General features: G+C 48.3%; 1 protein-coding gene across 1 annotated transcript in view; it reads left to right on the forward strand.

Moving 5' to 3' along the window:
* The window catches only part of b4galnt4a (beta-1,4-N-acetyl-galactosaminyl transferase 4a), a 137,354-nt gene continuing 124,617 nt past the window's right edge, over positions 1 to 12,737 (forward strand). Inside the window, 1 exon segment of the mRNA XM_056598837.1 lies at positions 1 to 1,279. Within this exon segment, the coding sequence (XP_056454812.1) occupies positions 1,138 to 1,279 (142 nt within the window). The 5' untranslated portion in view covers positions 1 to 1,137.

Genomic DNA, 12,737 nt, shown 5'->3' on the forward strand with positions numbered 1-12,737 from the left:
CCGCTGGGCTGCACTTCGAGGTTGGACGGGAACGTTTTGAAGCGGGAGATCTTGTGTGAGCGAGCCCCTCCACGCGCGGGTCGGCGCTCTCGGGGGGCTTTAAAGGAGCCCAGGTATGACGGCGCGTTGCCCCTCCTCCTCCACCTCATCCTCCTCCTCCCTGTCCCCGCGCACTCAATATATAAGCGTGCATCTCGAGAGCCATTATCGTGGATGAATATTTCTCACATGACGGAATAAACGTCGGACACTCGTGAAACGCGCGCCATGACACGCGCCGATGACAAGCGCGTGCTTTTCCGTCAACAAAAGTGACGATACTTTTTTGTACTCTTATTTTTTTTATTTAATATTTTCAATACGCTTTTTGAAGTCGTGGAACAAACAGGGATTTATACGAGGAACTACTACACTGAAGTACGGAGAGTTGTGCGGGTTTGGGTGTCGACTCTTAATTAGGTCGTGAGACGGTTTTGGAGACATCTGTGTATGTTTGGAGCAATGCGCACTTGGCTGTTTCTAATCCCGGAGGTTGATGCTTGAGAGTGGCCGATGAATCAAACACCAGCCTCGGTCTCCCAGTAACGCCTGGGAGCCGGCGGATTTGTAGCAGATTAGTGAGTGAACCGCTGTTTTCCTCCAACTCCTGATTAAAAGCGCGTCTTTTCGCTGCCACGGACGGACGCTCTGCAAAGCGCGCAGCGCGGAATCTAACGCGGAAGGGAAAAGAGAAGCCCTTTCTCCCCCCGCTCACATGTGTTCATCACAGACTCTCCCCACGGAGGCGGACGTCACACGTCGCGGGCGTGTCGGTCGACGTGGAGACATCAGGATACGCGCTGGAGACGCGCACCTGAACGGGAGACTCCTTCCTCAGCTTGGTGTTCTCCGTGGATGTCATGGGGGCTATCTGCTCGGACGTACTTCTTAAATCAGCAGGAAAACACTCACTCACTCACTCACTCACATATGCACAAACACTCACACCCGCACGCACACACACCTCTGTTACGCGCTTCGGGTCACGCTGGGACCATGTCGCGCCGTAAATGATTAAAGCGCGTTTTTTTTTTTCGTGGATGCGTTTCCGCGGACCTCGATTCCGCCGCCCGGCCACCTGACGATGCCTCTGCGAGGATGTTGCGCTTCCCTGTAAAGAAAATTCGGAAGCAATTCAAACTGCTTCTGTTGCTGGTCCTGCTGACCTTCGCCGTGTGGTTCACCTACCTGCACATCAACCAGGGCAAGAGCATCAGGCTGCACTTCAACTATGGCAAAGGTAAGCGGGTTATAATAACTCCTGTTTGAACGAGATGTCAGGACCGCAGAGTCGCTCACCAGCCAAGAGACTCAAGACTCACTTGTTCAGAGTTCACCTGGACTCTGCATAGCCCTCCCCCCCTTATCCCGCCATACCCCTCTGATGCACTTATTGTATGGTCTACGTCCTGGCACTTAATGTTTGCACTTATTGTATGTTGTGCGTCCTGGCGCTTAATGTGTGCACTTATATTGTATGTTGTACTTCCTTGCATTAAAAATAGCACTCAGCTAAGATAAGATGCTACACAATGGTATCTTTGTTTTATACGGGCAATGGGTTAATCTAGCGATTGTAAGTGCACTGCACTTAGAATCGCTAGTTTTTTGTGTAGTGTACTTATTGTAAGACGCTTTGGATAAAAGTGTCTGCTAAACACCCTGAATCTAAATGTAAATGATTGATTGATTGAGAGGTGGCGGAACTTTGAAAACATGTTGTAATTGGTCAGGACGTCCGGCTACCTGTTGGGTCCAGATGTAGATGTGATGGAAGCTGGAGCACCCTTATCTCCCTGTGACGCTCAATTCCCTCCTGATCTTTCTCTATTCATGTGATGAGTCATATTACTGCTCTTTCAGAATAGGCCAATGTATGGTTTAGGTGTTGGGTTGATGATGTAGGCCTACGGATGAAAGGGTGTGTGGCAGATGGTAAATTGAATGCATTTACCAAGCGCTTTACAATATTGCCTAACATTCACCCATTCATGCACTCATTCTCACACAGCGACTGCCAGCTTGTCTGCTCGGGAGCAGTTAGGGTGATGTGTCGTGCTCAGGGACACCTAGACTTTCAGCTAGGAGGAGCCGGGGATCAGCTGGTAACCAGCTGGTAACCGGTTACCAGCCAACTGGTAACCGGTTACCAGCCAACTAGCTCTACCTCCTGAGCCACATGCTGCCTAAAAAGCAGATGTTTGGGTGATGGTTGTATTTGTGAATGATGGTGGTTTAATTTCCAAGGTTGAATTGTTAGGATTTGGTATTGGGAAGTTTGAAACACATTGGAAAGGGTGGATAGATGCCGACAATAGATGGTGGATGACATGATGATGTTGTTGCTATTGTTGTTGTTACTGGTGTTGCCGTCATTAAGCCACGGATTATTTTGGCGAGCAGCCAGGCGAGAGTAACCGCCAGAGCGAAGGCGTTTAAGAACGGCCATCAGGCATCTCTTCCGCTTCCCTGCTCCGTTCTCCGAACACACGTGCGCCTTGTTTTGGTTCCTCCATTGTTCCAGTCCCGGGATGCTTCCGGCACTCAGGGGAAGGAACGCCGCTCGAAGAGCCTCACCTCCGCTGTCTATCGCTGGCTCCGAAGGATAATAAACCCACTACGTCCGAATGCGTGGAGATTACGTGATCATTTGCTGTCAAATTCGCCGGACACAGGAAATGGTCGGGGCAATGCAAGTTGCATGTCGACGGGATTCAATTACATCATTACAGACGGCCCATTATGCATAGAGAGAGAGAGAGAGAGAGAGAGAGAGAGAGAGACTTTCTCCTGCTTGTGGCTGAATAGTTACATTCTTTCAGGGCTCCCAGGATTACTCTTTAATTGCTGCAGTCGGCCAGACTTCACGTAACCGTGTTTATTCATAGGTTGTTCAAAAATGAACACCCAAGTCGACAAACATTGAGCCACATGAAATTGATAGCAGTGCAGAAATTCTGTCTCTGTCTCTCTGACAGTATGCCATGGTAAACCGTGCCCTCTTTAACTTGTATCCTTTCCCGCCTCCCCCTTCCTCCTCGAGAAATCACACTGCCCTGGTACCTCCCCCCGTCTCTCCCCTCCTGGGCCGTCAGAGTAGAGTACACCCCCGTCTGAGAGACCATAATGCCCCCTACATTTCTTCCCACAAACCCCCCTCCCCCAGCGAGTGTAGCTGGGTATCCATCCTCTCTCGCCAGATAGGAGTAACGCCACTCTGACCCCGATCACATCAGACGTGTTATCTCGCCCGGCATTTCCCGGGGATGAAGAAGCACCGGTCAGCTCAGGGATTCACCCTTTGAGCCATCTTATATTACACTCCGCTGGCCTTTAGGGGCCAGTGATCACAGTAGCATGCGTGCAAAGGACTTGTCACTGTGTGCTGTTGGTTTTATTCCGAAGCTGCCCGGGTGATCACTGCTACTTTTCCCTTCTTCCTCACTCTTCTTGTGTCTCGCCAGTAATTGCGTCTGTCTGTCGCCTGGTATCGTTCTCGCCGGTCGAACAATGAAAGAACTGATTAGGCTGCGGTGGGTGTCTTCGCCGAACCATTTCCTCTCAGCCCGACCCCTCTCACCCTCCTCCTCCTGTGGATATCGTAACAACTTCCTCTTGCTTATCCTCTCTGTTGCTCGGTTGGGCCAACTCCGTTGTGTCTGCCTGTTAAGGCCCCTAATGCAGTAGGGGCCCTCGGAGAAGCTCCCCTGTGTTCCTTCTCGAGGTTCCTTCCCTGTGGGGTTCAGGAGGTTTTCCTCGTGTTTTAGAGGCCTGAGGTTGAGGGGGGGTGGGGTCGTTAATGAGGGGGTCCTGGGGGAATCACTCCCCTGCTGGGAGAGTTTAGTTGAATTGTAGGATCTATGGATGTAATGGATTTAATGGATCTATGGTGGTCCTTAGCCTTTCCTTCTACGGCGGATGGCTAGCCAAGGGCCTGGTATCCTGAGACTGATTAGTGATTATCAGGATTGTTTTGGAGGGGGGGAGGATTTCTCCCCCAACCCCCCCCCCCCCAGTTTTCTTTTTTCTGAACTATCAGGTGATCAAATAATATATCTTTGTGATGAATATCCTTCGTCTCCATGAACATTTAATAAACCCTGATTGATAATCTGCCGTTTTATCGTATCTTCAGATTAGATATTGCTTTCTATATTGTCATTTCCATTATTATAATTTTTTTGTTTAATTGATCAATTTTAAGGATTAATGATGGCATCAACCTTTTCTGTCAATGATTAAAAATGGTACAATTCAACATAATTTATACCTGCATTCAATGCCGCCATTTTGTCATTGACAAGTTCATATCTTAAAGAACCGCACAGATGCTGGGTGAAGTCTGTCGAGGTGTTTAGTTTCAGAAATGTACACTTTTCACATATTCCCCTTAGTGTGATGCCGAGAAAGTTAGGTTATTTTTAGACGTTGCCTTTTCTCAATTAATTATCCCATTCTGTAGAGATAGTCCTCTCCTGGTTTCTGTGTCATTATACGATAGTGTGTTATGAACCTTGCATAGTTATAAGGTATATATTTATGTGTCCATGTCCCTGTGGTTCTCCAGTCTGTCAATGCGTTTGAGTTGATGATTAGTTAATTCAGGTGTGTGTTTTATTAGGTTGATTTTGTGTTGACCAGTAAAACTGAGGTTTCGCAAAAACGATGACATCATGTACCCGATTTACACATTGCGACTGTGGCCACCCACACAGAGCATGCGCCACAAGCCTACAAACAAAGGAGGACAACCGGTGTGTTTATATTAGCTCGTACTGTTAGCTTATGGCGCGTTTCCACTGCAGGGTGCGGTACGGTTCGGTTCGCAAAGGTGCGATACGGATTGCGTTACCACCCGCCAAAAGTGGGCGTGAGCCGGACTGAGCCGTACTCGTTTTGCCCTCGTCTTCAGTACTCCTCCGTTGTGGTACCGATGCTGCGTTCGAGTATTCTCTGCGAACTGACTCGGATCTCGGATCTGACGCCACGCCCACACGCGTTTTAGTATTTTGCTCGGTCGTTGGAGGAAAACATGGACGGAAAGCTGTTGTCGCAGTAGCATTGGCAGAGGACCAAGCGCTCCAAAATAAGTAGGCTATAGGCCATAGGCAGAGATACGGACGCAGTAAGGTATTGCAGTAATACGAGTGATTGAAATTGCCATTTAAACCACCAAAGTGGTCCAAGCACAATGAAAACAGTTCATACTTCAAGTCACACTGGGCGCAGCCATCTTGAATTCTGTCTCGGAATTTTGCTCGGTCACCACTGAGTTCAACCGAGATGGCAAGTTCGCCGTCCGAGGAAAAGGGGCGTGTTTGTGCGTGTCGCTAGGCAACGTCCGGCATTAAAGCATAACCACAACACTGTGCTGCGTTGAAGTTATTTGCCTCTCAAGAAGAAACCCTTTAATGGTCCTCACATACAGCCTTATCGCCCCCTACTGGCCTGGCATGCTCATGTGCGTATTGTAATAGTTCTTGCAGCATGGTGGATGGAGATATTTCCTAAAACAAGATTGGTGTGGACAGGAATGTTTTTGAGTTATTTTTCTTCCAGAAATCCCCGTAAACATTCATCTCAGACCACATCAAAAAACAACTCCTTTGGCTCCGGGCCAAAATGGTCCACTGCCGTTTTTTTTCTGGCTGCATCCCTGCCAGCTAATCTGCAGGGACCACACATTAAACACACACTCCACATCGAATACGCACGCACCAGTGAACCTATAAAGATCAATTTTATCGATAGGCCAGCACCCAAGAGAACAAGAACCTGCGAGGGAGGTCATAGAAACATATACCTTACTGCAGACGTCAAAGAAACACGGATAACTTGTAGCTGTGACCAGGGGTTATTACATCCAGGTAGGGCTGTATCAATCCCAGACTGGATATTTGGGTGTCACAGCGAGAGTACAGGGCAGTCATATTTGTAGTTGAAGAAATTAACGGATTAACAGCAAATACCTCTAAACGATAAATTATGGATTTTATTGATCCAGATAGAAAATTAGGGAGCAGTAGAAATATAGAAAATACAAATTAGCGACAGTAACTGTCGCTAATTACAATAATGATATGATGATGATAATAACAAAAACTGTTATTGTAATAATATATTGTTGATTCTCAATCTAATATTAAACGTGTATATATAGTGTGCAGACGTCTTAGGACCTGAGCGGTGTGAGTCTGTTTCATTGAACTCTGAAAGAGAGAGTGTTGGCAGGCGGCTCTGTGGTGCATATGAGATGAGGGGTCGTCCACTCACACAACAGCTCCCTGTGTCCTGAGCTCCGACCGGCCAGCGAGGGAGGAGGAGGGGAGGGGAGAGAGGGGGCTAGGAGGGACACACAGGCTGCTATTGATTCCACATGGTTATTACACACGTGTAGAACAAACAGACAGACAGGCATGCACACACAGATAGACAGACAGAGACACGCGTACAGATCACAGACGGACAGAGGTATCACACAGAAACATACATACCGGTACTCACTTGTTTGAAAACGCCATGCACAGACACTCACGTACACAAACACACGCGTTCGGACAGGTAATACTGACATTTTTGCTCATGCTGTCTCATGTTCAGATCCAGATGTTTGATGTTTTGTCTCAGTGTAGGGACATGTAACACACAACCAAAGCAGTAGTCGGAATGCATAAATCATCCCATTCATGTTTGTTTTCTCGTTTTCACTCTCTTCACCGAGTCAACGTCTCTGGCAGCCATCTGGGGAGGAGTATGAAGGGGGTGGGCTGTCAAAAGCTCTCCTCTGATTGGACAATACGTTGAAGACAGAACCCATGTATTTTACCCGCCAATCAGTTGTTTCTTGAAGATGTGTATTTAATGTACATCTTCCTGTCGTGGCAGTCACACAGTACATGAAGCGAGCACGATGGGGGAAGGCTCTGGTTAAGTTCTGATGAATGAATGTGGAGCATGTGGCTGCACACTCATTCACAGACCCATGAACCCCCCCAGGACCCCCTTGGTACAGTACACACTTGGCAGGAGCTCTCGGAAGCCTCGGCCGATTGGCTGTCTGGCTGCCAAGGGAGATAACGGAAGGACGGGCAAGAGCCGTCTTGTCCTGTACGGGCAGTTGGCTTATTTATTTTTATTATTAATAAATACAAATTACGAAAACGGTGACGCAAGTAAATTTGATGTTTGTGTGCTGTTGACACAGAGCCACCGCCGTCTTTAGACATGGATTCTGACCGAGTTAGTGAGAAGGCCATGCACTATTACAAATGTAGTTTGTGCGAGAGCAGCGTAAACGCAGGTTGTTCTTTTGTCTCGATAGCAAAATCCTCCCTCTAGCTCTCATGATAAGCAGCCTAGAGACTGCGTCTTTCCTTCATATCCGTGTCGTGAGGTTAGACACGGTACAGCATGGGGCCTGTCTGCTGGCCTGTGGCAACACATGCAGGAGGACATTGGTGTAGCCTGGTGAAGCATGGAACCACCAAGCAACACAAGCAACTCAAGCACACCTTGTCACTCATGACTGGATACTGGTTACACCTGTCGGAAAATATTGTTGCAAACTTACTCTTCTTTTGTAGTCCTGAGATGATTCATTCTCTGGCGTGAAATCAAGGAAATTCAAAAGAAACTCGATAGAAGAAAGGAAAACCGAATTGTACCTTATCGTCTACGGCAGATGCTCTTTGAGACGAGATGAACCGAACCCTCTCTACAGCGGCTCCAACATACGGAGCGAGGAATTAGCCTTGTTAACGGCCACCGAGGTGTAGTCTTTATTTAGACCTGCTCGTCTTAATCCCTTCTCCGTGTAGTGGCCTTGGCGAGTGCCCAGTCCGTGTTGGAGCATTCGGCATTTGCTCACTTATTCACAGAAACAGAAAATGACTATATGAATCTAGATGAATCCTCCCATCCGAGTCCTGAATCAGTGAGCTATGAAAGCGGTCTTCCATCGAGCGCCAATGACTCAAAGCCCCTGGCCCATGCGGCCAGTGACCTTTGGCTCAGCTCGCCCTCTGATGACTAATGTTTGTTTACAAGTAGAGATTAGAGTCAGACCAAACATGATAGCTTCCGTCCGGGCACAAATCTCCACGCACGTTATCTGGAAGCGGCCCTCGATACGAAATGCTGATTCTCTTCTGCTATTTTAAGAGCGCCACCGTTTTGTCACAGGTAAACAATGGAGGGAACTACTGCGGGTCTGGGGCCGTGCATTGTCTGGTTGGCGTTTCGGGAACCGGGCCGAGCTCTTATCCGGAGTACAGAGCTGTGGTCCAGAGCTCTGCCACGAATCTGCTTCCCTCCTCTTCTCCGAAGTGTGTGTGTTTGTGTGTGTTTGTGTGTGTGTGTGTGTGTGTGTGTGTGTGTGTGTGTGTGTGTGTGTGTGTGTGTGTGTGTGTGTGTGTGTGTGTGTGTGTGTGTGTGTGTGTGTGTGAAGTCCTAGCCAGGCGAGCATCGTGAGATGTGCCGTGCGCTGCATCCCACTCTCTGGATCCTCTCTGCCGTACCGCAAGCCTTGGGCGGCTGGGTGGCTGTTTCAAAATGTGCTCCACGCTCTCGCATTGTGTTCTTTATACATGCTCCACGGTCACACTAGCATGCTTGTTATTATGATTTAAATTAAACTCCCCATGCTTTCCCTTTCTCTTTCTCTTTCTTTCTCCTCGATTCTCTTCCCTCGCCATCTCTCCCACCTCCTCCTTCCACCTCCTTTCTCTCCCGTCTCTCGTTCAGAGGGCCTCTTCTCCTCCTCTCGTTAGGCGGCTTGGCTCTGTCTCCTCTGTGGAGCCGGCGCTCTAGTGAATGCCAAGGCCGCTGGCAGGGCCTTAAAAAGCCCTCAGAAATACCTTCCCTCCTCTCGCTCCCTCGGGGCGGGGGGGGTTGGGGGGGGGGGGCAGACCCAGAGCGACCAGACCCTGGTTGCATTGTGCGGCCAAATACCCGACGTGGCTGGAGGTCTTGGAGGAGGAGGGGAGTGTTATGAGAGGAGGTGGGGGTGGTTGTGGTGGTGGGGAGACTGAGGGGGAGTTGTTTAGCGCAGCGGGGTTAATGTGATGTGGGTTGGCTCACCTAACCAGACCCCTTCCAGGTAGGGGGGCCGGGGGCAAGATGAGCGGCTCGGAGCCCGGCCAGGTAGTTAGCTGCAGGGGGTCGGTGGATGTTTGTTTGGGAACGAGCAAAAAGGAAAATCCTCAAATATAACAACAAAGGGGGAGTTAGGGAGAGAGCTCTGAATTGCTTTGTCTGCGTTTTTTCCTTGTGCGTGTGTGCGCGCGAGTGTGTGTCTGTGCGTGGGTTTGATGGGTTTGATTGTGTTGTGTGTTTGTTTGTGTCCTTGTATCATTGATTTGTTATTGTATGTGCTTGTGCGTGTCTGTGCGTGAGTGTGCGTGTGTCTGAGTATGTGTGTGCGTGTGTCTGCGTGTGTCTGAATGTGTGTGCATGTGCGTGTGTGTGTGTGTGTGTGTGTATGTGTGTGTGTGTGTGTGTGTGTGTGTGTGTGTGTGTGTGTGTGTGTGTGTGTGTGTGTGTTTAGGCATGTGTCTGTATCTGTGTGGTTGTATGCGTGTGCACGTGTGTGAGTGTGTGTATATGTAGGAGTTTCTAACCTGTGTGTTTCTAAATGTATGTTGGTCTGAGTATGTGTGTGCGTGTGTGTCTGTTTGTGTGTGTGTGCATTCCTAGCCACTACCAGGCTAGCCTCCTATCCCCCATTAGCGCGTTGTTCAGTGCGTTAGCAGAGCTGAGCCCTGCAGCGCTGGGCTCAGCTCTGCTAACGCACTGAACGATGCTCTGTCCCCCCTTGCCCTAGGAACATGGGGGGGAGAAGAAGGATCCCCTTCTCTCCCAACAGGTGGTCAGGGACCAGGATATGCCAAAAGAGGATGTTGTCGTGACTACCAATCACCAGCCAATCCTGAGTGTGCGCGTGCTGCTTTGTGGAGGAGCCCATCCGGCTGATCTGAGCTCTGTTTGGGGCTTTGGCGACGAGGCGAATCGCTTTCACAGCATGGGGGGAGAGAGAGAGGGGAGGGAGACGTTCGTATTAGTTAAACATCGTCACAAAGACATAATTGCTGCCAATTTGCCAAACGATCCAAACCCCATTCCACCACTCCTCGAGGGAGTCGATGCTACGACGATAGGATTGAGTCAGGGAGAATGGATCGGAGAGTGGTGTGTTTATCTGAAAGGACCTGAGCACCTGAGCGGTGTTATTATCGTGTCCAACAATGCGCTATGGATTTACCAGGCTTAAGTTCTGAAACAAAATGCAGCAACCTTTCCAGACCCCTTGTCTTTGCCTTCGCCATAACCCTCATTGACATTGTGGTGCCTGAACTCAGCATTATATCAATCGTCTGCCTCTCAAGGCAACACACTCCAATTTGACTTGACTACAGCTCAGATTTACAGTGTAGTCGATGGCAGGTTTAACAGAGGAGATAACCAAGAGGAAGGACAGGGCTTCTAGGAAATAAGGAACAGGAATTAACAGAGGAGATAGCGATTAGAAAGAAGAAGCTATATGCCAACAGTTCCCTCTTGTGATCCATCATTTAATACTGGTGGTAATAACGCGGCCTTAAGTGATAACAGACATCGGTACTTTACTTCTAATTGTGTTGTTAAGGATTATCGAAGTGCACATTAGGCATCAGGAAATCCTCCTCCATGAAATCCATTGCAATTCCTCACATATTGATTTGCTCCAGTGCCTCCGAGCCGGTTCAATGTGCCGGGTCAGTTCTCTCCCCTTTGCTACGTGGCCAAGCTGGTCAGCAACGACGTCCAACTCGCATGTTCCTGACACGATAAAAGCTAGGTGTGTAGTGGATCCATCCCTCTGTGATGTGTTGTGGTGGTTAGACGTTGTTGGATCCGGTTGTCCCTCACGTCCCTCACTTTAAGTATTGTGTGTTCATTATTTCCGTGGGAAAGCAGAGAGATCTACTGAGCTGAACCACCAGGCTGTTTGGCAGATTCAAGAAAGCTGCTTCGTCCTACTCAGCCCATATGCCTCGAAGCAGCAGGCGCTAGACACTGTGGGGGGGGGGATCTGGGACTAGTAGATCTAGACCCCCCCCCCCCCCCCCTTTCCCACACCGACCACCATCCCTAAGAGAAGGCTCCTCTTACGGTGGCGGGCCGATGTGCTGCGTGGCACTGCATCAGCGACCGTGTTTCCTTACCGAAAGCGATCCCTGCGAGATGGTAATCTATAATCAAAGAGCGTGCTGTGCATTCGAGGCGCTGAATCGGGCTTCTGTGGGGACGGGTGAGGAAGGGTGAGGAAGGGGGAAAGGTGTGGTCTCCCTTTCAGAGACCACACTGCCTCCTAGTCCTCCGAGCTGGACCTGGTGGGACAGGAGCGACAGCTCAGAGCTACACTCGTACTAATGGCTGTAAATGCCTCGGTTATGGATTTGTGTTGTCCAAATGTCAGCCACCAGTTTCTCAGACTCCCTTGTTTGTGTTTGTTTGTGTGTGCGTCGTGGACATTTGGACAGTCTTGTGTGTTTTCGTGTTGGTTTTTCTTTTTTGTGTGTGTGTGTGGGGCATGGATGTCTGTATTGGGTGACTTTGTGTTGGTTTCTTTATGTTTGTGTTAGTGTGCAGCGTGGACGTGTGTCTTCTGTGTCTTGTGTGTCTTTGTGTTTGTGTTAGTGTGTGGCATGGACGTCTGTGTTGTGTGTGATCATGTGTGTTTTGTGTTTACTCTTACCTGAATTGCAGAGGTGGGAAGTAACGAGGTACATATATTACAAATACCTTGTAAAACTTCAGTATTTATTTTGCTGAAAACCTTTTACTTATACTCCCTACATTTAAACACAAATATCTGCACTCTCCACTCCTTACATTTTCAAAACAGGCTTGTAAATTTAGTTTAATGCATAATGAGGGGAATTATCGATTATCTTTTTATTTTGCCTCATTGAGATCCTTCCCAACATAAAGACAGATTCTTCCCTAAATGGACGGGAGAATAACGCTCAGAAAAGACGATCTCTTGGTGTGTCCATTGGTGCTTATCACACACGACAGACGTAACAAGACGAAAAACAACGTTAAAGACAGAGGTAAGGGATATTTGGCACGTAGAAATGGCGCCTGTGTGAGAACTTGTGGCGCAGTGATTGAGGAAGGATGAAAGTGGGGCAGCAAACATTGAAGTTGTCGACTTTAAAAATCATTTTTCAAATGCGTTACGACTGCCACAGATTTCTATATTCCTGCAGAGATGAGGAAATTTCTAACAAAGGCTTCTGGTTTTGATCACAATGTTTCGAGGTCTACATTTGACATTGAAAGGTGATTTGCCCATTGGAGCAAAAGTTCATTATTTTCAGTATTCTTTATTTTGTTTGGTGTTAGAATGGTTTGACTTAACACTCTTTGAATCATATTAATATGACGTGAGGTTAAGTAAGCTTTTTAATACTTTTTAGTACATTTTCAGAGCCTGTGCTTTTCCACTTTTACATGGGTAAAGAAGTCGATTCAGTAATTATTGTAGTCATTTTCTTACACGGTACCTGCACTTCTACATGAGTAAATAATGTGTGCACTTTTGCCACCACTCTGAAAATGTCACGCAAACATCCATCTCCCCGTCGGAGAACAGACACGGTCTACTGTATGGCGTTCTGCCTCTGTCATCGCTGCCCTTCTCTCACACCCTCATG

Source organism: Gadus chalcogrammus, chromosome 9, assembly GCF_026213295.1.
Source record: "Gadus chalcogrammus isolate NIFS_2021 chromosome 9, NIFS_Gcha_1.0, whole genome shotgun sequence".
Classification (NCBI taxonomy): domain Eukaryota; kingdom Metazoa; phylum Chordata; class Actinopteri; order Gadiformes; family Gadidae; genus Gadus; species Gadus chalcogrammus.